Source organism: Phoenix dactylifera, chromosome 9 (assembly GCF_051530095.1).
Source record: "Phoenix dactylifera cultivar Ajwa chromosome 9, Ajwa_hap1_PhDact_Kaust_v1.1, whole genome shotgun sequence".
Lineage (NCBI taxonomy): Eukaryota > Viridiplantae > Streptophyta > Magnoliopsida > Arecales > Arecaceae > Phoenix > Phoenix dactylifera.
Window position 1 is genome coordinate 316,616 of NC_143198.1, and position 25,717 is coordinate 342,332.

Here is a 25,717-nt window from a genome sequence, read left to right on the forward strand (position 1 = left end):
CATTGGCTGCTGGAGACTGTATTCTCCTCCACATTCCACCTTAAAGACGTGTTCTATATATGGATGGTCTACTTATATGGATGGGTGAGAGGGTTACAACCAAGGCAAGCTTGATCGTGCTTGGATGTGATCGAGCTTGGATGTGAGATCAATTTGATTTGATTTTCGTTATTATGAGCTCAATTCGGGCATAATTTCGAACTTAGTCAAACATATGCCTAAGTGATCAGCTTGAAAAACTCAAGTCGAGTTAGAAATCAAATTAATTTTGAACCAAGCTCAATTCAAGCATGAATTAAAATGCTTGATTCAAATTTGAATCGACATTTAATATTATGGATCATTGGATCTAAGATCTAACAGTTCTGGATTATTTTTGGCTCAATTCGAAATTAGTTTCGAGCGTAAATTGTTGGCTTGAGCTATTTAGATTGTCCGACACCCTTGATGGTTGACGGCGTGATTTTCTTTGAAAAAAAATCTAGCAGATGAAACAGCTTGGGGACACATCCTCTCAAGTTTTTTAAAAGGCCCCACATTCTTCTCCTACCAAAGAGGAGGAGAAGAGAGAGAGAGAGAGAGAGAGAGAGATTGCATCTAATGTTAGGTCTTCCCTCCTACACGCGCACACATGCTCACCAACACACTCACATGCATGCATGCAAGTTGCTGGATGAGTTTGGATTATTTGTGTCTCAATTTGAAATTAATCTCGAGCCTAGCTAGATTGTTGGCTCGAGCTATTTACATTGTCTGACACCTCCAATGATTGATGGTGGGATTTTCTTTTAAGAAAAATATAGTAGATGGAGCAACCCGGCGGAACCCCCTCTCAAGTTCTCAAGAAGCCACCACTTCCTTCAATATACGGGGATTACATCTAGGGAAAAAAAAATGAAGAGAGAGAGAGAGAGAGAGAGAGATTACATCTAGTATTCGGTCTCCCTTCTCGAGGAGGGAGGAGGGAGGAGGGAGGAGGGAGTCGAGTGCAGCGCAATGCAGCATCCGGGTTGCTAGGGATAAGGGCGCAAAACCAATGAGAAAGGCCATACTAACTTCCCCTGCAGCAGCAGCAAATTTACATATGGTCATCAGTCTTGGGCACATAAAAAAACAACTGTTCCAGATCTATTACCACCTTTACGTTGAAGCATGGAATCTTTGTACATTATTTCATATCATGCGTCTGCTAAATTTGGATGGCTAGCTGTGCCTCCCTTTCATCCAAAACAAAAGACAACAACAACTTCTTAGTTGGGGGTGCCCTTTCCTCTCCTCTCCTCTCCTCTCCTCGCGGCCCACTCCTCCTGCTAAATGTCCCACAGCCCCACTCATCTCCAGCTGTCTCCAACCACCATGCATCATTCACACTTCACACCACCCCTTCCCTGTTTCCGAACCCTTCACCTCTTTCTCCCCTCTTCTCCGAACATCTCCGGCCTCCTTCCCCGCCACCGATCGAGAAGCCTAAGACTACTGAAGCGCGTAAGGAGAGCCGTGGGATGGCCGGAGCTGTGACGCTGCTGCTGCTGCTGCTGGTTGGGTTGGCGGGGGTGTCTGAAGGGCAGGGCCTGGTCCCTGCAGGGTTCATCATCTTCGGGGACTCGGTCGTCGACGTTGGCAACAACAACAACCGCCTCACTCCCGTCAAGGCCAACTTTCCTCCTTACGGCCGAGATTTCATCGACCACACTCCCACCGGAAGGTTTTGCAATGGCAAGCTAGCCACTGACTTCGCAGGTCACCTACGTACCTACCATATATATATATATATACAAATCATCACATCTTGTTCGCAAGTTCTTGTCTGAGCTAACTTCTATTATATTGCTATTTCAAATTTTAACCGACCCAATCTTTGCCCTCCATCAGGACTAGACTACTGTTGCGTGCTCCATGAAAAGAGAAAAAAAATAAACAAAAAAAAAGGAATTAATGCCCTCTCGAAACTAACATTACCAATATTTATACCTATAATCGCAGTCGAGAACCTCGGGTTCGCTTCATATCCGCCAGCCTATCTTAGCGAACAGGCCACGGGGAAGAACCTCTTGTCTGGTGCCAACTTTGCCTCGGGCGCCTCTGGCTACTTGGAAAGCACATCGATCCTCTATGTGAGTGCTTGCGCTCTCCGATTTCGCTCGGATCCGATCTTATCCAGATTTAAGCAATATAGGAATTGTGATTATATAGGATAAGTTATCTTGCAGAATGTGATCCCGCTGAACCAGCAGCTGAGGAACTACAAGGATTACCGGTCCAAGGTGGAGAGGATCGCAGGGAGGATGAATGCGACGGCGCTCTTCACCGGATCCATCTACGTAGTGACTACGGGTACCAGCGATTACGTGCAGAACTACTTCATCAACCCCTTGCTTCAAAAGGCCTACACTCCGGATCAGTTTGCCGACTTGCTCGTTCAAAAATTCCGTACTTTCGTTCAGGTTAATTTCTTCTTCATATCCGCCCTTCATATTTCTTTTTCTTTTTTTTCCCTTCATATCTAACATCGTTTGCTGCATCATACAACCATCATAGACATTGCATCGGTTGTTGATTTGGCGTACAATTATTGGTTGGTCGCATGGTCGACCATGTACCCAAAATCCACCGATTTATTGGTTGTTTGGATGGCGGCCGCTTCCCCATCCGTGTGACATCTACAGTGGAAAGAGGAGGACGTTGGTAAAGATCCTCTGGTCCTACAGTCGTAGGATTTAATAGGTGGTAGTGCTGATGACATCCTAAACAAAATCTTATCATTTTCGAACATTAGATTATTCTTACCCCAGTCCCATATGTTTTCCTGCCGTCCACCGATTCATTTTAAGATCTGCAACTTATCTCAGACATCCGACTCAAAATGTGGACTGATGTTTATCCATTGCAACGTTTCAACACTTATTTAATCATTCTTGTTGACGAGCGTTCCACTAGATACCTCCACAAGTGCTTGTTAAAAAGGCGAGAGCCGGAAAAAGCCCAACCCACATTCACACTTTGTTGAGTTCCACAGATAACTGTGATTTATGAGAAGAAATGTGTGGTGATATGCAAGCAGTTCCTCTAAAGATTTTCTCAATAAAACTTTTCTCTCTCTCTCTTTTTTTTTAATATAAAATGTGTCTTTTTAGTCTGAAAACTCTACTTGATTTTCTTTTGCTCGAAGAATAACCTACTTGGATGACATGCCCTCATGGTCACTTCGTAGCTCGAAAAACCTCATCTACCGGAAAATAATGCAACTGTACGTATGCATATTTTCGTTCATTACATAACGACATTGTGACTGTCGTTTGGCGGTAAAGAGCCGAAAAACTACTGCAGTAAGAAAGCGAGCAGACAAAATAAGTACGCTGCGCATCTCAGGGACGTACATTTGTGCTGTGACACTCCTTTGTTGCATCCTATTTGGAGTTCATCGGTAGGCCCACCCTCCATTTATCAGTCTCCTGGGGCTTTAGTACCTCCGCGCTGATAGAAAGTAGAGATTCGGTGCAAACAGTCTGCAGAAGACCATAGTAGTCAACAGTAGATTCATACCGACCCAGCATCCAAAATATATACATTAAAAAAAAATAAAAAAATATTATTTTTTTAAAAAAAAATTAATTAAAATATAGAAGCTCAATGCTTCTCTCTGCTGCTGCTGCAAGGACGTCACACGAAAGCAACGGCTCGCTTGCTCTCTCTCCCCTGCTAAAGTCGTCTCCCAAGCCTTCTCTCGCGTCTCTCCTCAACGGAGCCCCAGGTTTCTTAGCATAACTTTTCCTTCTATTTATAAAATCATACTCGATCTCTTCTTCGATAAGAATATTACCATCTTCTACTAAGATATAAAAATATTAATGTCCAACTCTACCTAAAAAATAAATCCAATATATTAAGTTTAAGACTTATATTAAGTTTAAGACTTAACCTAGCTAAAATAGGCCAGCACTAAAAAATAAACTATTATTAGGATTGGAATAAAAAAATAAAATAAAGTAGGAATATAATTCTAGCATAGAAAAGACAAGCAATGGACTTCTAGCACTCTCTCTTCTTGCGAAGTCCATACTAACAATATTGGACCTGTAGATATCGTAAAACGCTATAGCATTTATTGCTAGTATTACATCAGTAATGATAACATGCAATAACTTATTAAATCAAATAAATAATAGGACTTCTTTATTAGCCCGTCCTTTTCGATACATGTCCTAGAGTCGACAATATCCTCTAATACTTCCTCTCAGCACGGACTCTACAGTTACTAAGCCGAGATTCCATAAAACGTCCAGCTTATACTGACGAATATCAAGTTGCCAGTTACAGTCACTGCTTACCAGAGCATCGACCATTATCTGCACACCTGTGAAATCAGTAATAAAACTTTGGCTATATTCACATACCTCCATTTAAGCAGCTTCAAATTTCTATATATAATTTTAGCTTCTACACATGAAATCAAGTGCTCATATGTAGAGTTTGCTAAGAGCTCGAACTTTGCAATAGCTTCAAGATTAACTGATGTACCAAAAATCTTATCAAATACTAAGGCACAATATGAATCATCTTTACCAAGCATATCTTTTTGCTGTTTGATCTCTGAAACTACTTCAAAATTAGTTAATTTGTTATCCTCATGGTAGAAAAATTTCCACATGAAACGTCCATGTATCGGATATCTTCAACACAAGACTTTTTTTGCATAATTTGATTCCTTAATATAAATTCCTATGATCGGATCAATGTAGTATATTTTGACTCTTTCTGAGCAAAAGAATCAACTAGTTTTTCAATCATAATCTTTTCTGAACTTGGTACAACATTCAGCCGATCAAGTTCCTCTCGCTCAAGATTTTCTTATGAGCTTAATTGATCCTTGAACCGATCAAACTTCCCATGCTTCAAGCTTTTAGAATTTGATCCAGCCTCTAACCGATCAAACTTCTCCGCCTTTAAATCTTCATCTCTAAATTAATTTTGCTCTTTTTTTAGATTTTTGAAAAAGCCTGTAAAACGAAAATGTAGTCTTCAGGTAATTTTTGTTTGTGATGTCTTGCATTGCTAGAACTTGAGCAGACAGCCACAAGGATGTCCCATGTTTTTCTTTTTTTTGGCTTCCTTTGCATCCTGAGTATAGAGATAATTGGGATCAAAATTTGCCTTCCTCACCATGATGGACCAGGCTTTGTACAAATTGGGAGCTCGGAGGATCGGGGTGACATCGCTGCCACCGCTAGGCTGCCTTCCGGCAGCCATCACGCTGTTCGGGGGCGGCAGCGATGACTGTGTTGCTCGCCTCAATGATGATGCAGCAGTCTTTAACAAGAAGCTCAATGCAGCTGGCCGGGCCCTGAAGAAGAGCCACCCAAGGCTGAAGCTGGTTGTCTTAGACATCTACAGCCCCCTGCTCGACCTCATCAGGCACCCTGAAAATAATGGTAACTTGTGTGCTCCTATATTTCACCAGCCAGTGAGCTGCCGGTTTCTGCTAAGGATGTTGGTCTGCCGATGATGGTGGCCTCTGAAAATAATAGGACTTAATCTTCTTTTTTCTGGCTTTGAAAAGGGTTCTCTGAGACAAGGAAGGCGTGCTGTGGGACCGGGACCATCGAGGCTTCCGTTCTGTGCAACGCGGCGTGGCCGTGGACATGTGCCAATGCCACCGGGTATGTGTTCTGGGATAGCTTCCACACTACAGAGGCTGCCAACCAGGTCTTGGCAGATGCCCTCCTCGCCCAAGCCATCCATCTCATCTCTTAAGTTATGATCTACCATCAACTTATCACCGTACTTTGGTATTGTATGCCGCTTGAACTGGTATCCTGTACCTCAAATTTCAGTCGACTCCCGGTCCCAAAGGGTTGGTGGGGGTCTTGTGGACGGTGCTCCCGCCCACCACTTGCTTCCCAAATTCAAAGCCAGTAAATTTCAGTACCCAACTCAGATTCAAAATAAAACCTGTTTCTATCAATGCACCAATATAATGAACCTGATTGCTCCACGAGACCCACATGAAAATTTTCCAGCATCAAGATCATGAGTGATCGAAGAGAAAGAGATAAAGAGAAAAAAAAAAAAAAGAGAGACGGACGGGGCGAGGAAAAGATGGGGAGGAACCTGATTACCCAGTTAATGACATTTGAGATCTTGCTTCAGAATCACAGCAACAGTATTTTGGGTATCAAATATGCTTTCTGGTTCTCCAGGGTTGCATTGCAACAGCATCTAACCAGGGTATGAGTCACACTTTCATCGGGGTCTCGATGATCGATCAGCAGGCAACAATAAATAAAGATGGCATCAGCATCTGCCAAACCATTCATTCTTGCTATTGAGCTGGTGGTTCTCAACGCGTTCCCTGTGGAGAACTCTGAAAACTGAATGAGCTTACGAACTCACTTGTGCTCACAAATGTTTCTGTATAAAGGACTCATCACACCCAAGCCCACAATGCAACCTAACAAATGTAGCAAATTTTGCTCTGATCCGTGAAAAGAACCCTTTTTTTTCCAGAATCAATCCATGAAATAAAGGATACATTTAAGTATTATAACTATCCCGGTCACCACAGTTAATAATTTTGATCATCTCAGTCACAGCAACAACTCACTTCATCAAAAGGTGCGCTGGTACCTCGCGTCGCATGCCATGCATCCAAAACTTATGATGCTTTCTTGCTGGAAGCGCGCATAGGATGATGAAGCTTCAGGCCCATAAAATAAGAACCCATGTGGGAATTCAGGTCAAAAAGAAGCTTCAGAGCATAAGCAGTACGCCCAGCGTTCATCAAAACCAACTAATGTCTGAAAAATAGATTTGAAAAGCTTATTGTCCAAGGAGCCATATAAAAGCAAACTTTCTAATTGTTCACAGATCCTTGCAGTCCCTAAATTTACTCATAGCAGCTTCGCTTACAACAGTTCTTCAGAGTAATTGACAGCCAGATCCCAATAGTGTGGAACCCCAGCATCTGCAAACACCTTCCTGGCAGCAACCTCGCTTCTGCACTGGTGAACAAGAAACCTATGGAAGCTAGGTTTTGCAACGCTACCCTGCCACACTAAAACACAACTGTTGGTAGGGGCATCTGAGTCCTCAGCATTTTCCTCATGGCTAACAGCAGCAGCCCAGTTTATCCGTTTCAGCATCAGCTTGCCATATCTTTTAATTGGTTTTCTACCCCCTTCCACAACCACAACACTGATGCCATCTGACATCACAGCACATCCTGTCAATCGGTTCTCTTGGGCATTCACATCAACTTTGAAGCGTGTTTGTGGGTGCGAAAGGTCTTTAATCTTGTATACAGAAACAAGGGTCTCAAGTGTGTTTGGATCATCAAAGAGCTTCCTCTCTTTTTTCTCACGACGTTCTGCAGGGGTGAGCTTCCGAGCAATGTTTCTATCGACATGAGCTTGTTCACGCTCAGCAGCAGCACTACGAATTTCCATTTCAAGCTTTGTTGGGTCTTGAGTTGCTTCGGAGGTGAGGACTTTCATGAGATTGCTCATCTTGATCTTGGGCTTGGGAGGCTCTAGCAGGCCCTGCCTGATCATTTCTTGCCTGTCTTTTTCCTTCGCAAGGCGCCTCTGCGTCCTTAATTTCTTCTGCTCCTTCTTCGTAAGCTTCAGAGGCTGCGGCGGTGGTGGGGCAGGCACTGCTGGGGGCTCAATTGGAAGTGGGTGCTCTATATATATTGTGATCTTGTCCATGTTTAGTTTCTCATTGGCGACATCACCATAGATACCTGAACGTAAAATTGGCTTGTCCCTGATTGCAAATACAGAATAAGATTATTGTTTGATGACTATGAATCAAAATCACAAATAATAACATTGAGAATTACCAACTTACCACCACTCTATTTCAGGGATCTCTTCCTTCTTCTTCTCTTTAGTAACTCTCACCCCTACTGCTATCAAATTTGGGTTACTGTCGGGCTCAGCTTTTGCCTTTGCAAGCTGTGACTGCTTCATCTTCAATTCTTTTGCTTGTGCTTCTCCAAATTGACTCTGTGAAGCAAGGCTTTGGTGTAAGGAAAATTAACGTGAGAAAGAACCTACCATACAAACAGAGGATCTTGTAGCATAAATGAGACCTTAAATTTTATCATCTCTGCTTGCTTTGACCATTTGCCTTCCTCTACAAACTGAAATGTCATCCTTTTGGGCCTCAAGAGCTTTGCTTTATTAATACCCATCCTATCATCAAAATAAGGATTTGATTCTGCAATGGCATCTAAATCTGGTTTGATAATTTGAAATGCTTCTTTCTTCTGTTTGTTGATGTTGACCTGTAACACAAAAACAAATAATACATGGTCAACAACAGGGAAGCACCTATCGTAAAAGGAAAGAGAAGTCTCACTACAATCACCTTCAGAGTACTGAGATTTGTCAACTTGGGCATATTAATGACATTTCCATGTTCATCAATTTCTCTACCCTGAGCATCTAAGAGCAGAACAGGAGCCTTGGCAGGTCTCTGAGGTGCAGCTACATCAGTCGATGACGGTCCAGGAAACATATTTATGAGAGGTGCAAAGGCTGGATCCTGGCGAAATCCCATCTGAGCAGCAAGCTCTTGTGCTCGCTTTACAGCTTCGATATTAGGTATTGTTGTGAGCCCAGGGAGAATGCCGATGCCACCTGCAGCAGATGGCTTTTCAGATGGTGTTACCCCGACAGGTAATCTTGGCATTGCCTGAACTGGGGTTGCAGAGGCAGAAGTCAAAGAACCAGAAGAACCAGCTGGTGCTCCTAAACCAGATGGAGGAATGTTAGGCCCATCCTTGTTATATACTACCTTGGAGTTCTCAGTGCTTGTACCAGCAACCTTATTTAGCTGTGGAGCAAAAAAGAGGAAGATTTCAATCAATTGCAGAAAAAAATACATGTAATAAAAGAAAACCAAACCTAAGAGGCAATTGCCTAGTTTACAATTACCGTAGGAAGCTTCTTCAGCTTTTCCGCTAGTTCCTTCTGCATTTGTAAAGCCTTTTTAGCTTTCGCTAAAGCATCAAGAGATAGGCTGCCACTTTTGCCAGCGACTGAAGTTGCTGTCCCATCTGTACTGGATTTTCCAGGAACCTCATCAGATCTAATACTAACTCCCTCATTTTCATTGGTGGTAGTAATTGAAGATACCTTGGTAGGAAAGGGATAAGAAGCGGCAGAGCTAATAGAAACCTTTGATGCCACAGTAAGCGGTTCCTGAGCAATGACCTGTAGAAACCATAAGGATATGCAGGAGTTAGCATATAAAAACCACAAGAGCCATGGATATATTGTTAATCACTAAGACATTATAGATTTAGAAATAGAGCAGCATAAAAGGAAAACTCATGGTAGCCAATGCCATAACAACGTTATCAAGCAATCCATCAAGAAACAACACAAGAATTGGACACTAGACAAACTTTGACAACATCTTCAGAAAGCTTAAGCATTATTTCTAAAACATCTTGTGAATATTATTATATTGAAAGGATAGATGGAAAAAAGCTTGATGGTTAGAGTATTATTTCAAAGCATCTTGTGATTTATTATTATATTTCAGATATTCTTAGAAGTGTATTGCTATACTACATTGACAGTTCGCATAACAAGAACGGCCAATCAATTTATAGACTCATTATGCGGATCCAAAGAACAAGTGATAATGGCAAATCAGAATCCAAGGCAGAATTAACAAAGCCATGACATGAACACCTATTAATCAGACCAATTAGGAACAAGAATATTTGATGGATGGTTATGATCCTACCAAATAATGGCATCCCTAGCCTAGGCTATTTTAGCCATCAGAATCCTATTTATCTAATTACTTGGCCTTAAGATGCACATGACTGTATCAGGGGAAAGGATAGTTGATGCCTGCAATCCTCCCTTTACATATGAATTACATTAAAAAGATCCCTATGGATGCCTCCTTTATCTAAGAAAATTCCCAATAGCCTTGTCCCTTTAGTTCCTTTATGGAAACTAGAAGGTCTTAACCAAGGGATTTCAACACAGGTAAGGGTGGTTACAAAAAGTATGAAGCCGACAATGGCAGCATCTAGGAGAAAGGATAGGTCAGTAGCTGCAAGCTCCAAGGACCAAACAAAGAGAGGTGTGAAAATAAAAGCGAAAGATCAGCTATAAATATGGTCACCTGTAACAATAGATAAAATGAAGAAAATCTCGTCCCTTAGTTTTAAAGGATATTCCCAAACAGAAATTTTTGGTGAAAATTCCGTTGGGAATAAAGAAAAAATGACTTCAGATCCTACTGGGAAATTTTTGGGATAAGGGAGGTATTAATCTGCAAAAATGTAAAAGAAGGGTTTCATATCAATTAATCCATATGAAATATATAGATTGGAACAACTTGAGAGTGAGAGCAAGAGATATCTATGAAAGATTTTCTTAATACTTTAATGCTCCCTAAAAGAGGTCTCCTCTGAAACGAATCTATTTTTCATTATCTTTCTAAGAAACCACACACATTTGAGGTGTGAGTGGATATTTGTAGGATACAATGTTGCCCCAAGATTTCCCAAACCTTAGTAGATCAAATATGCATGCAAGTGAAACACAATCACCAATCAAATTAACTAAGAGAGGAACACAAATACCAATCAAATTAACTGAAATAAATTCTGTCCCTTACATGCAGCCCCCCACCATAGGATTATGACTCGGGATTAAGGTGTGCAAAAACACAACAATGAAACAATTTTAGATGTGGAGTTTTAAAAATCTCCTCATTTATTACTGTAACATCTCCTCATGATAGTTTTCATTACCTAGGCAACATGACTGAATTCTAAATAAAAGTTTAGAACAAAATTTTCAAAGCCCAAAGGTGATCTAACATTATAACTAAATGAGGCTGTATATAGAATACCAAAGAATATGATGTTAGATAATGAAATGGTCATTCTGGTTATGCAGGATTTATGATTTATGGTATGCACAAATTATGAGGACATATCTATAGTAATTAGAGAGAAGACACTTTGATATTCTGTATTTTCTAGCCAATTAAAATTATACAGGAAACATATAGGTTTTAGCTCTTGTATACAGCTTTTCTCCTGGTTACCTTTTCAGGACTACTTATCAACCTGATGAGGATAGCCGTAGACATGCAAGTTATTTTGTACTTCTGCACTTCCACATTGTGATTTTCAATGCATGGTCCTATTGCTTCATACAATTAAAATGTGTGTGTAATGATAATTAGAGAAAGATGAATAAAGGCCAATATGATTTATATAAACATTAGAAGTCCTAATTTTATTTTAAATGCTTAGGAACCACTGGCCATACGACTGGCCTTATTTATGTAACATATAATAGTCTATTCCAAACAAATTCCATCCAGAACGCTTTGCTGCCAATATGAGATTTATCTACATATACTATGACAAGTAAAAGCCATAATTGCATACAGAGACAACAAAAGCGAGAGGAAACATAATAGCTGATACTTACGTTACGTCTGGAACCGCTCTTCTCCATCGCCATCCTGCTCTGATCACCATTAACCACTTGCGTGTTGCCCGACTCATCTTTTGAATTAACGGATGAAACTGACGTTTTTGCCTCATCCACAGTCCCCAAATTTTCTTCCTTAACCCTATCCTTAAATCTCCACTCCTCTCTCACTTCTTTATTATCAACTGCTTTAGGTTCGTCTTCATCTTTCTTCTCCCCTGCCTCGACACTATCACTAAACCTCCTCCCTTCTTTCCGCGGTTTCTTGATTTCTGCGTCGCCCATGACTTCTTCCTTCATCCTGTTGTCGTCCCTATCCTTTTCCATAGCCCTCAACCCTCCTTCCTTCCGTCTATCCTTCGAAACCCTCTCTTCTTTGTAAACCCCATTCAGATCGCTCGAATCCTCTACCGCCCGGTCCTCAAAACGCCGTCTCTCCCTCTTCTTCTCTCTCACCCCATCAGAAACCCTGACCCGCTTGCCGTTCTTGTCCCACTCCTCCTCATCTCCTTCGTGCTCCTTCCTTTTCCGCAAGGAAGACAAGTGGTGGCGCCTCTCCACGGACTGCTCGAGGGAAACCCTATCCCGCTCGACAGAATCCCTAGCCCTACTCGTCGACCGCTCGCGTCTCCGCTCAAGATCGGCTGGGGAGTCTTCACGGCCTCCGTGGCGGCGGTCATCGTCGCGGTGCCGCTCGTTCCGGGAACCGTGGCGCTTCTCCTCCCTCCTCGGCTCAAGATCAGAAGGCGAGTCGTCCCGGGAGCGGCGGCGGCGGTCATCGTCGCGGTGCCGCTCGTCCCTCGATTCGTGGCGCTTCACCTCGGGGTGGTGGTGTCGGTGCTTGTGATCCCGGTCGCGGTCGCGGTCGCGGTCGCGGTCGCGGTCACGGCGGTGGTGATCCTTGACGGAATCTCCATCCTTCTCGCGATCGTCTCGGGATTTCCGGCTGGATCGATCCTTGTCCATGCGATAGGGTTTCGAGGAGAGTCCAGAGGACTGTGTAAGAGTGCCCGGCTTACAAAGTGGGAAAATTGGTGAAGGTTTGGAGGAACGGAGGGAGCCCTCAGATTGGCCGTGTTTCTGGGTAGAGCTGATCGCGGGCAGCGTCCAGCCCAGCCCGAAATTTACTGGGCTGGGGCAAAAAAGAAGGCCTAATCCAAAATCGGGCCGGATCTGTAAAAATTAACAAAAATAATCCTGCTCGAGCCAGGCCTGGGCTGGGTGGGCATAGGTTATCCGGTCAAACTTGAACCGTAAAACCCGATCTGAGCCCGTCCCGGACGGTGCTCCATCAGGTCTAAGTTTCTGAACGCTTTATTGTAAATATACATACATAGTTGGCTCCGCCAAATTTAACGTTCTGCCTATTTATACAATAAAGCATACCCTTACCAGCTTAATTATCATATTAGGCCATAGATTCCTACTATTACAATGCAAATTATTCTGAGCCCTTAACCATGGCAGGCTTGCGCGTGATACTCTCTCTCTCTCTGTCTCTGTCTACCCTCTTCTTTAATAAAAACATATTTTACTATAAAAAACATATTTCAACTGGTTCAATTTTCACCAAGGAAAAAAAAAAAAAAAAACCGGTTCAATGTCTTTGTTAAGACTTAAAGGTGAAAAAGAAGCTGTATGCACTCATTACTAAAAGCGGGAACATAATTTTTCAGACAAAGGATGGTGACTACTGGTGCGTTTTAACATAATTGGAATTATTTTATGTTTTTGCCTCACATGCATCGCCATGATCATTAGTAAAATTCATCTTACATACGACAATTATACATTAGGGGGAAAAAAGTAATGCTTCGGAGCACCCATCAATTTGCCCACTTGTTCATTAGATCGCTGGCTTATTCATATTAAGAGGCAACCTAGTGGCTTGCGGCCAAAATGGACGACAATTTAGCTCCTCCACTTAAAAGCCAGTCTCTAAGAGCTTGTATCTTCCAAACTGGATTCATGCACGACACGAGCAAGCCGTGTGATTTGCCGTACTGCTTTGCGCAAGAGCTGGGGGGCACGGCTCTTAAAAGCAGCAAGATCATCACAACGATAGGGGGATTAAATACTTGGACCAGAAGCCTATTTTCCGACATGCATGGCCATAAGCCACTAGATTGCCTCTCAATATGAAGTAGACTACCAGTCTCAAAGAGGTTCGACGGTTTGACTACAAATCAAGAATAACTTCAAGCACTGGACTATCAGTATCAACCTAGCCCATTGCTTTTGCAATGCTAGAATTCTGCAAGTACTTTAAAAAAGAAAAAAAAAAAAAAACAGAAACTTTAAACCTAGAAATGAATGCAAACATATGAACAAGAACTAATTAGCAAAACGATCTCTGGAAAAAGAAAAAAAAAAGCAACATACCGAACTCTTTCATCAATCTAACATCTTTGACATCCACCGAAATTCTGAGCTACAACGCCATTTATGGCTTGGCGCCATTGACATTCTTCAAGTTTCAAAAGAATGGGGAGGAAACAAAGGTTGCAGATAATGCAGGTCATTTTCTGTCAGATCATGAAGGTTCCTGTACAGAAAATAGTGACGACACGATGTACATCTCACATGCACAGCGATATCAGCATGCTCTCGCATGAAGTGCTGCACTCTCCTATCTCATCTCTCGTTCGATCAAGCAGTCCATATAAATTAAACCCAGAAGATCCCAAAGCTTCTATTAATGAAAAATACATTTTTATACTTCTTACAGTTCGGTCTTAAAGTCTTCCTCCATCTCTTGGCTCCCACCTGCTGGTATACCCTCCGCCACTCTGAACATGGTTATCCAGAAAAGAAAGATCAGCTGCAAGTCTTATTGCATCGGAGTTTTGAAAACATACCGACACTTTATACTCACATCTCAGCAGTGGTTACAACAACAGAGTCATGATTGTTTGATGTATGAACAAGGGCTTTGTTGTCACTCCCCAATTCTGCATCGATGGCTTCACCCTGTAGGAAAAACAAACAGCAGTACATTTAATCATGCATGGTTAAGCAGCTTCTTATTTTTCTCATAGTTACTGTAGGAAGACCATACATGTTCGATCGGATTGGCAGGGCTCTGACTACTCATTTTCACCTTAGAAGGGCTCCTCAATGTACCCTAAGGATTACAAAAATCAAGCATTACAACAACAGAAAGAGCTTCATAAAAATCCAATAATGGTTCGTTTAGCAGCATCAACAATTTGACAATGGAGATCTCAAACTATAGAGCTGTGCATAAAAGCAATTTTCAATTAGGTGTCATCGACGATGCATGCATAAACACATGCTGATGCAGATAACCCTCCCTGCTTCCTCATATGGACAGCTAGGTTTAATCTTGTACCCGCAAAGTTGCAATTTTTCCAGTCGATAATCTGACCTCTGGGCTCAAAACAGAAATATGAAGATAAAAAATTATGTACATGATATGCATCGATGACACATGCAACTTACCTACAACCTACTGCAAGATATATCTGGAGACCTCTTTTGCTGATTTTGCCTGTGAAAGGAGAGGATAAGAACTCTCCACCTCCTTCCCGCCTTTGAAATTTAGAAAACGAGTTTTTTCTTTTTTTTGGTGCATGTGTGGAATTTGTGTTTTCCCCCCTAATCCCATCGCAATGGAATTTCATGCTTTCACTGATTGACCTTTGCCCATCAAATACTCATTCCTTCAGATTCAGTTACCTGAATTGCTTGTGGCCCAGTCCTAGTATGTGCATATGTCTCTGTACACACACACACACACATCTATACACATACACATATGCATGGATATGCCTTTATCATCACAATCCCCCCTAATGTATATTATATGCTTCCTGACAGATTGCATGGTATCATCATTTTATTGGCATATCCCATGATTACTAACAAGTTTCTAGGACTTATTGTGGCATGCAGTTTAGATTAAACATTTTTGACAACTTTATATTTTTCAAAAAACATTTCCTCTAAGTGAATGTCCTGCACAAATACCAGCTAACAAGACAGTAAGTTCTCAAAATAAATAAACCTAGGATTGCAGTCAGACAAGTTTGAAAAGTAACCATGAAGAAATCATGTAAAAATGATACCAGTGAAGGTAGAAAATGTTATAGACCTTGTTTGCCCACATTAGTCCACAAGCATTGCAAAGAGACCTTGGACCAGCTGGCCCACGACGCATTGCCGGCGTCATCTTTTCACTAATGCCACAATTCTGACATCTGGCAAGCACATAAAAAGAAGTGTAATTAACAGTGGGGGAGACATGCAGGGACAGGGAGTAAGAGAAGCAAAAAGTTTCATTTAACCAAGTGAGAGTGACAATATCTGCCAAAATGGAAGCATGGCACAAGACTCACTTCGATTGTCGAGGAGGCTCGTCTTGGGTTGAGCTCTGAGCAAGATGAATACTTGACGAGGCAGACGCCCCTTCCTGGGGATTTGCCTTCCCAGCAAATTGCCCTTTCCGACGTTGCATTCTGCCAAAGCCATTTATATAAATGGAACATGAATTTGAATTTGCCATGGCTAAAACAAACTGCGAGGAACTAAAGAACAGAGACAAAAGGGATTCCCAAGAAAAAAGAAAGTCAGACATTATAAAAAATGAAATTGGTTTATAATCCATGATTCATGTATTGAGACTGAATCATTGCTTTCCAATAAAATCAATCTCATTTTAGGATAAGTGAAGAAATGCAAAAGAGAATAAAGAAGTTGCTATCCAGGCAGCAACAATATTTTCCATATATTTAACATGAACAAAGATTTCCCGAAAAATGTTTCTTCCTGGATGCAGTAAAGATTAGCAATGTGAATATTACCTATCTCGTTGCTTGACTTATCATTATTCCATAAAAATTAACAATATAGAATAATTTTATAAATTCACTTCTCTTTGTACACTCATGTAAATTAATACAATGTATTTTGCAATTGACCAGTCAAAAAGAGCTTATTGAGTACATAAAATTATTCAACCTGGACGCCCATATTGAAGTGACATAATCACTTCCTAGAAAGTTAATTTTGCAACTGCGCCCACCCCGGCTGCCCCAAAAAAAATGAGTGCAAAATGCACATTCCTAGCTGACATCAAAAGCAATCATAATCAAATCAAAACAAAAAAGAGAAAATAAAAAATAATAATTGTAAATTTTGTAGCTTCCTGTTTTCCATCTTTTCCCTTCTTTGATTTGATCAATTTTCATTTATTATGTTGGGTAAAACAATGAATTTATATAATTTTTTCAGTTGTTCAACAATGTTTCCAATACCAATCAGGAACATATTCTAACATGCCTGATGTTTAATAAGTTGTCTCATTGCATGAGCTAAGTTCACAGGGCTGGTGATAAGCAGCCTGTACACAAAATATAACAGCAAACTCAGCTTGGTTTTTAAGTCTCTTTGGACCCATGGTCACTGAAGAAAAAATAAATATAATATCCTTAAATAATAATATAACATTTGCCAGATTTAATAATTTTCATAAGGAAAAAGGATAATCACTCTAAGACTCCTTTGAAATACAAAACAAAGAATCCTTATTTCCTTCACTTCTAACCATCCATAACCTTGTACTACATAATCACAGATGAAGATCCTGTTGAACTGCATGAAATCACTTTCCTAGTTCATGGATTGTGGTTGTATCAACAGACTCAGAATGTTTAAAGCTCCAGGAACAACCACATTTGCTGCCTGTCACTATAACAAATATAAAAAATGAATTGCCCCCACATGCAGACCTTTGAGATGACATTCCTCGTTTTCCACCTCCGTATAAATAAAATGTGAACAACAATATCATATAACATCAATAACTTATATTGCTCCAATGTTTTTATGTGGAACTAGTCAATCCAGACACACAATCTGTACACTATTCAACAAGGGGGCAATGGCAGTTTCTCCTATTTGAGTATCAAAATGTAGTCACATAAGAGTTAATTAAGGCAATAACATTTTAAGTTTGGCCAAAACTTAAGATTCTACTTACGAAGATAGATGAAGTGTCAAGTCATAGATTTTTCAAGTAGCTAGCAACGACCTTTTCCATGTCCATGCACACTCAATAATCAAATATAAAGGCACATAAAGACACAAAGAATGAGGTTTAAGGGCATAGCCTTTGTAGTTTGAAATGATGATGTAATATTTTGAGATTTTGATGCTAATTAAGAAAGAAAGATTGAAACAAAAAGGGAAAAGAAAAAAAATTAATGGTTTGAAAGAAAAGGAGATAAAGTATATTTGAGAAACTAGTCATTGTATATGGCATTATTCTCAAAAATTATTAGTAACTATGCTTTATCTTTTTAGTTTTACCTATAAATCCATTAAGAAAGACTGCTTTAAACCCACCCATGCCATAAAATTATTATACATTGAATGCAGATTTTAAGGATCTAGAAGAAAGGCTGATTTAAAGCCCCCTATCCATGTTGATTCATAAATAAGCAGGAGGCCAAATGACCACTTCCTGCCATTATCTCAATCATTCTCGAGTTAGACATCTATGTCTTGTCAAAAAAAATTACCCTATGCTCTACAGATTCCAAGAGAGTCCAAAATGACCATAGGACTTCCATTTAACAATAACACGTGGGTGATATTTTAACAGAACTTTGTTTGAGGTCTAAATCCACTTAACAGGCTTTGTTATTAGCTAGTCAAAACCACATAAAATGGCATTGTTAGCATACCTGAGAGCGACCTCCTTGCGGACATTATACCGGATTTTCTTATCAAAATTTCTTTCCTTGCGCTTTTCACGGAACCTAATCAGTGAAGCAATCCTTTTTGCAGGAATATTTGTTCGTCGTAGTATATCATCATAACCCTATTGCAGAATGCAATTAAAAAGAGTGAACAAGGAAAAAAATACAAATTAAACATTTTGATGAGGTAATTGAATGATGTGGGAGTACCCTGTCATCCTGGTGACAGGGTAATGTCATGCCAGCTATACCAGTTGGTACTTCGCACCCTCCTAACAGTAACAGCACAGCTTGCACCTGCAGCAAAAAAGTTCCATTAAAGAGAATAACTTCTGAAAAGGCCAGCAGCAAGTGCAGTCAGAAGTCCACATTGACTTAATAGAACAAGCCTTCTGCACTCGGAAGATATTTACCATGGAAGGCACCAAGTTTCTGAAAAATAATAATACCTTAAACAAGTTCTATTGTCCACACTAACGGCCCATTTAGTCTATTTTCTAACAGCAAGGTGAAATCCTTCAAAAAACATTTTTAGTAAAGTGGTACAAAAAGATTCATTGTAGTAGCAATTTAGAAGCGTGCATGATAAATGAAAATGGAAAAAACACCTTTCTATTGGAAATAGTACCCTGTAAAATGTATGCCATATGCAAACTTGACCAATAAATCAGTCGATTAGGATTCTGGTCAGATTATCTAGTCAATTGAACTAATAATGATTTTCTGCAAAAATAGTTCTCTTGAGTTGGGAATTTTGATCAGTTAAGTCTACGTGCTATGATGTTTGATGATTTTCCCAAACATGAAACTGGCCTGAATTTTGAAGCACTCATCATGACCAGTTACTTAGCTTCTGACTTCATATACCTAAGTCATTCAATCACCTTGAATTTTCTTAAGCACCGCTCATTTATTTAGCACAGGAATGGTAAAAGATTGTCTGCCTCCCACATTTGCATCAAGCGGGTAACAAAGAGTGTCAGATCCATTCACTATATGTTAGCCCAGGAATAACCTTCCAGTTTTCATAAGAGTATGCATAAAGAGGAAGAAGACAACATCTGATCGAGGAAACTACAGTCATCCTACGCATAAGTTACATGCAAAAGAGACAAATTGAAACATAGTTCGCAATATCTCAGATTGAACATGAGCAAAATTTCAGCTAGTGCACCAACATTTCCTTCCATATGGATTGATAATGCCCACACACCATAGACATTCCTTGGGATAAATATAAAACAGTGAATCAAAATAGTGTGAAGAACATTAGAAAATGAGCTAGTGACATAGCAGTATTTCATGAAACAAAGTGAGCTTGAAGTAGAACACCATAGACAGAGGAGAAAGACGTGTGCGTTGCCTAGACAGACGTATAATGTTGGTCAAACAAAGAGTCAACTGTTAATGATCAATGAAGTTGGATCAAATACAACAGATTGGAGTGACAGCAAAAATCCACTTCAGAGATCCTAGTCAGAATGCAGACACTAGCCTATTTCTCTTGGAAAACAACACCCACAGCTTTTCTAGGAGTTAGGAAGAGAATACAACACTCAGAACCTTCCTGATAGAATGGAGACTGAATTCATTAAAACGAAAACCTTAAAAGCTAAACTAGCTTCCTATAAGATTTTGATCTCGAGGTAAGGACAAAAGTAGTTGACCTCTGATGGTTTCCATCGAATTAAAGAGCATATTTACTGTTTGTGACATATCAATTTGAACTATAAGCAGCATCCTTTTCGTATCTTCCTCTTAAAAAAATTCTTAGCTGCCTTTGGTAAATAGTCAAAAACACAGCTTAAAAAAAAAAGAACTTTCATTTAGCAGAATCATTGCCAATTTGATATGACGTCCATCATCTACTACATATATCCAAGTACCTGAATCACTTGATCAGTACTAGCACCACCATTTCAAACTCACATCCAGCAGTCATTAGTATTCTAATCAAACGGTTCGGAACGAGCACAATGATGCTATCATCGCAAATCAGTCATCAATTGGACGGTGTGGATCGATTAGGCGATGCATCAATCATTACAAACACCTTATTAACTATCAGAAAAGGCATATAATTTTCTTAGAAATTACAAAGCAAGGCAACCATCAATTAGATGAAGCAAACACTAATTCAAACAACTTCATACGATCCGATGAAGTGGCAGAGCACTGTTTTATAACACAACAGTATCGCATGCGAACAAAAAGAAACCACCTTTAACCAGATTTAAACAGAAAGAAGCAAAACCCCGAAAGCGAACACTACAAAAAGGACTAAAAAGGTAAAATAGATCCGGAGGAAGAAAAGCGCACACCTTTTCGGGCGTGACCGAGTCGAAGACATACACCTCGCCCTGGAACAAGAGCGTGAGCTGGTTCGAGGTGGCGTTGATGAGCGGCAAGGCCGCGTCGACGGCGTCGGCGAGGTGGTCCTGATCCGACGCCTGCGGGGCGGTGGAGGTGGAGGCGGCGGCGGCATCCATCTTCTCGACCCCGGACCCGCCCTCCAAGCCGCCGCCGCCGCCGCCGGCCCCCTCGCCGGCTGCGCCGTCGTGGCCGTACATATGGCTATCCGGCGGGTTCGCATCCGACATCCTCTCGTTCAGTTGGGGAGGGGGGCGGGCAGGGCTGCCGGCGGCACGGCGGCTGACGGCGACGAAGCCCTAAACCTAACCCGAGGCGGCAGTCCGGGAGCGGGTGGGGGAGGATGGCGTGATGTGGGAATCACAGCCGCTGGATTGCGGTTTGATGTTGCGAAACACGGGAAGCCCGTGTGGACAAGTCCACCGCTGCGCTTGACGTGGGGCCCACTGGGTGGCCGCTCCGTTGGGTGGATGGCACGAGGACCGTCGGATTCGGCGATGGCTCGGTGAGGACCACAGTTAACACGTGGGGCATCATGAGCCACCCCACATCCCTCATCACGTGACCGCTGGCAGTGATGTGTGGCAAAGATATTGGCCGCTACATAAGCAACAGGGGATGGGGAACGTGGATCAGCTGTCTATTCTCGAACAGAAACCAGCCTTTTTATGTAACCTTCATATTTGCGAGGCTCTCCCCGTGACTCGTGAGGCCTTGATTGTGCCAATTAAGCATTGGCCCAACGGCACATATTCTCGCTTCCAAACGAAAAATCTAAGATTCAAATCTCGAACTGATGTTATCCCTGGGGACTTTAATCTTACTCTGCTTGAATTTATTTTTTTTATCAGAGTAAGAACTTGTGATCCGGTGAGCAATATATCATAGATCTCTCTTCAATCCCAAACATAAACACCTATAGATTCATCACTAGCCAGATGCTCTACAAGATCAAGATGGTTACTGACGATGGGTTCTTGTCCTAGTTAGACTTAATTCTCATGATGTCCAAAATTTTCAAAACTCGTGTTAAACTCGAAAGACAACTATTGTAGGAAGAAGATAGATTAGCCATGTCGGTCATGCATCAAGAATCAAACGTTGTTATTCATAAATGTGTTAATGGCGTGCATCTAGAATCCTCAAATCTACTTTTGACATATCTATCGTTATTTGAGTACCATATTCACTTCTTTACGCTTCTATATTTATGAAAAACCAAAATTGGTTAACCATAATTCCATTACTCGTAGAAGGAAATCAGTTTGAATCTGGAACCCTTTTGAAAGCGTACAACCTTCAACAGCAGAACTGCGTCGTGGAGACTTAAGACCGCCAAGCTCATTATTTGGGCCGACGGATGATTTCAGTCCTCCTGAGAGACTGCCACTTGCATTCAAGACGAGATCGGTTAGTTTGGAGCTTGAATAAGGAAGGTTTGTGTCACGCCCCGGATCCGGATCCGTGACACGGCCGTGCTATTGCCGACTACCGCCCACAATAGCACGCAGCCTCATACCTGAGAAATAGGGTAGTCAAACCAACCAAATCTTTTCATGTGTATTCATCTAGTACAACATGCTGGTCAGTACCCAAATACAGAGCTTCTACGTAGTTTATATACACAAAAGTATATACTTGCTTTACCCCAAAAGAAAGAAGCGCTAATACCAAATTAACGTGTCTCTGGCAGCTATCAGTGGTGAGGATCTGAAAGAAAAAAAGTAAATAAACGGATATGAGCTACACGGCTCAGTAAGTAATCCTGCATAATCCTACCGGATCAACCAGTAGACTAAACATGTAAATCAGGGTTTTGAGAAGCTGACATGCATGTTTATCTAATAATCATCATGGCATAATAAGTATGCGATTTAAACAAAGCAGTAGTGCAAATCACAACAATTTTCATAATATATGCATATGAAACCGTGCCCCGGCATGCCGTGGTCCATTCTCTCGGATGCTACTGCGAAGTCAGACTCGACCACTGGCGGGGCCAGCTCAGTTACTATTCAGCCACTGGCGGGGCAGCTCAGTTACTATTCAGCCACTGGCGGGGCAGGCCCAATTCCAATTCAGCCACTGGCGGGGCAGGCTCAGTTACTATTCAGCCACTGGCGGGGCAGCTCAGTTACTATTCAGCCACTGGCGGCTCAGTCATTCTCAGTAGCATCTTTGAGCCCATTATAGTGCCTCTGGGGCTAGCTAAGACTTTATAAACTTACATGCATGATTAAAATATCAATATCATCAGGTTGCATACATAGCCATAGCTTCTGGGATCATGCAAGTTACTTATGCATTGTAACATATCATGCATGAAACATATGTACTTAAAATAAATGCTTAGGAAAACATTAATAACATGACATGATCTATAATAGGATTAGAACAGGTTACTTACTTTCTTCACTAATCATGCATACAATTCAAATTGTATAAAAAACACTGGTTCATCTTATAAAACGTATTACAAGATCTACGATAGGATTAAGACAGATTACTTACCTCCATTCGCTTTCCAAATTGCTCAAGTCCAGGTGACTAATCCTCAATCACCTAAAACAACATCATAGGGATTACATTATTCCCCCTTCATTTATTATAAAATTTCTTAGTTCATCATACTATGAACTTACTTGTTTGGGTCCTATCCAAGGATTTAGCCCAAGTCCAATTTGAAGCCTTTGGGGTTCGATTTAAAACCAGATTGTGTCTGCTGGAACTAACTCAATTTAATTGGGTTCGGACCCAAATCAATTTGGGCTTAATTCGGTTCGGATTTGACCCAATTTGCAGTTTGGGCTCGTCCAGACTTAGCCCAAATTTAATTAGGCTCGGGTTCAGGTTCAATTGGCTAAATCAATTTCTTATTATTGGGCTTAACGGGTTTCGGACCCGAACCCGATTCCGGCCCGTTAACCCACTCTTTTCTTTTCTCTTCTCTTTTTCTTTCTTTTCTTTTCTTTTTCTTTTTCTTTTCTTTTCTCTTTTTTTTTTTTTCCTTTTTCTTTTCTTCTCTTCTCTTCTCCTTTTTCTTTTCTTCTCCTTCCCGAAGCTTCCTCCCCTCCTCCTCTCTTTCCTTCCTTCTCTCCCGATCTCCCCCTTCCTCTCTTCTCCGACGATGGCAGGACGGCGAGCGGAGGGGAGGATGGCGAGCGGAGGGAGACGGCCCACGACCGGCGGCGTCCGCGGCCAAGCCCCGCGGCATCCCCGGCCGAGCCCGCGGCCGAGCTCTTGGCTTCCCCGGCCGAGCCCGCGGCCGAGCTCTCGGCTTCCCCGGCCGAGCCCGCACCGGCGACGCTCACGGCCGTACACGGCAAGTCCCCTCCTCCTCTCCTTTCTCTCTCTCTCCTTGGTTCCGATCGGAAGCCCTAGCCATTTCGGCCGGTCCTCCGGTCTTCTTCTTCTCCTCCGGCCGGATCTACGGCCTCTTCCTCCTCTCTCTTTCTTTCTTTCTTTCTTTTCTTTGGTCCTTCCCCTCCGGCACCACCCCATATTCTCTCTCTCTCTTACTCCCAAACCCTCTCTCTTCCTCTCTCCATTTTCCCCTGTGAAGGAAGAAGGGGGGTTTGGGAGGGCCGAGCCACAGTCGGCAGTGCCACCACCGAGCTCGCGGCGTCCACAGCCGCGCCTGCGGCTGAGCCCACGGCCGCGCCTGCGGCCGATGCCCGCGGCCACACACGGGTGAGTCCCCTCTTCCCTCTCTCCTTTTTCTTCTTTCTTTCATTTTCTTTTCTTTCCTCCCTTCTTCTTCTTCACTGAGACCCCCTATCCCACTGAAGAAGAAGAAGGGGAATGGACTCCGGCCGACTGCAGCCCCCTACCGAGAGCCGGCAGTGACTGCAACTGAGGTCCATGGAGTCCCTCCTCTATTTTTATTTTGGTAACAGGAGCTTACCATTTCCGGGGATGACCTGCGGTGCCTCCTCTCCAACACCTCTGCCGACTTAGGGGTTCCTCCTTCCTCTTGGAGCTTCCGGGCTCTCTCTCTTTCTCTCGTTCGGTGTTTAGGGGGTCTGTCATTTTGGGGTTGCCGGCATAGGCTTAAAGGACTGTTTAAGGATGAGACCCCCTCTGAGAGGTCCCTTCCCTCTCCATTCCTCCATACCTCGGGACTGGCCGCCGCCCCCCTTGTCTCCGGCGCGCCGGCAGCGGCTGTCAGCAGGGGTGAGGGTCACCCCTCCCTGTCGGTCTTATCCCTTCGTTTTTATTATTTTTTATTTCAATCCTTATACAGCACTGCCCACAGTGGAATTTGGGCCCAACCCTTAACTGGGCCCATTTCTTATTGGGCCTAGTAGGTTCTGGGCCCGGACATTACATCCTACCCCCCTTAAAATAAATTTCGTCCTCGAAATTAAACATACCCTAGGTTCTGGTTTTCAAAAGTAGTCAACCATTGAGTCATCCTCTAGTTCTCGGTTAGTCTCCCTCTTAAAATGCTTGCTGATAAGATTTTGGCAAAATCATGGCACCTCAAAACTTGAACCTTTCCATCTATGACACGTAGGAGTTCTTTGATCTCTTTCAAAAGAGGACTAATCTTCCTGCCTTAGATTTTAAATGCTATGATTCTTGGCCCAAGAAATTAATTGCTCTCGATTAAGTCCACACAACGGTCGTAATCGGGTTAATAGAAATAGGTGAGAGCATTAGCATCACATACTTTTCATAATCTATAATCTTCTTTCTTCTCTTAACCTTGCCTACAATTTTATGATCAACTTTTATCCTAGCAAAACTTCAAACCCCTTTTAGATAGGTAGATCAAAGATGTCATAGCTAGGAGTAGGGAATATTTCAGGTCTAAGCCCAACCAAGGCACCATCAATCCGTTAATACTAAATTTAAGATGCCAAGATTCTCCCGGGAGTTACCAATAATAGAAAAACTCATGGGTGAAGATTATACAGCTCTCTCTCCAGATTATTCATAGAATCAACATCTTAATTCTGAATAAGAAGATCAAGTTTCTTTGTCAAAGTATCAACTGCTCTCGATTACCCGATCTATCACAAGATTAGATCATAAACAACTTCAATCCACCCTTGATAGTTATTCATCAAAGTCAATTGACAACCTTAATTTCTTTCAATCAGATGGAGGGTTGATATTAATTAAAGAAACTCAAGCTTCAAGTTTAGG

General features: G+C 41.9%; 3 protein-coding genes across 4 annotated transcripts; 1 reads left to right on the forward strand and 2 right to left on the reverse strand.

The window, feature by feature from the left end:
• The first annotated feature begins 1,113 nt into the window (after nucleotides 1-1,113).
• On the forward strand, nucleotides 1,114-5,948 carry LOC103712084 (GDSL esterase/lipase At5g03810-like). Of its 2 annotated transcripts, XM_039117310.3 has the most exons (5): nucleotides 1,130-1,740; nucleotides 1,984-2,114; nucleotides 2,211-2,444; nucleotides 5,174-5,429; nucleotides 5,558-5,948. In XM_039117310.3, the coding sequence occupies exons 1-5, from the start codon at nucleotides 1,200-1,202 to the stop codon at nucleotides 5,749-5,751; spliced, it is 1,356 nt and encodes a 451-aa protein (XP_038973238.3). In that variant the 5' UTR covers nucleotides 1,130-1,199; the 3' UTR covers nucleotides 5,752-5,948. The 2 variants fall into 2 exon arrangements, with proteins under 2 accessions (XP_089781294.1, XP_038973238.3); XM_089925168.1 differs by lacking the exons at nucleotides 5,174-5,429; nucleotides 5,558-5,948 and adding an exon at nucleotides 2,539-3,092 and having other exon boundaries at nucleotides 1,114-1,740.
• A 532-nt stretch (nucleotides 5,949-6,480) lies between these two features.
• Nucleotides 6,481-13,698, reverse strand: LOC103712035 (protein RDM16-like). The gene is made up of 6 exons (XM_026806565.4): nucleotides 11,472-13,698; nucleotides 8,937-9,215; nucleotides 8,368-8,835; nucleotides 8,090-8,284; nucleotides 7,846-8,003; nucleotides 6,481-7,761 (listed from the first exon to the last, which is right to left on the reverse strand). The coding sequence occupies exons 1-6, from the start codon at nucleotides 12,438-12,440 to the stop codon at nucleotides 6,903-6,905; spliced, it is 2,928 nt and encodes a 975-aa protein (XP_026662366.4). The 5' UTR covers nucleotides 12,441-13,698; the 3' UTR covers nucleotides 6,481-6,902.
• Nucleotides 13,699-13,840: 142 nt separating this feature from the next.
• LOC103712034 (GATA transcription factor 18-like) lies at nucleotides 13,841-20,941 on the reverse strand. Its single transcript, XM_008798409.6, has 8 exons — nucleotides 20,518-20,941; nucleotides 18,407-18,493; nucleotides 18,182-18,318; nucleotides 15,833-15,952; nucleotides 15,589-15,694; nucleotides 14,533-14,598; nucleotides 14,350-14,444; nucleotides 13,841-14,263 (listed from the first exon to the last, which is right to left on the reverse strand). Exons 1-8 carry the CDS (start codon nucleotides 20,794-20,796, stop codon nucleotides 14,197-14,199), a joined length of 957 nt encoding a protein of 318 aa, XP_008796631.4. The 5' UTR covers nucleotides 20,797-20,941; the 3' UTR covers nucleotides 13,841-14,196.
• Nucleotides 20,942-25,717: the final 4,776 nt, after the last annotated feature.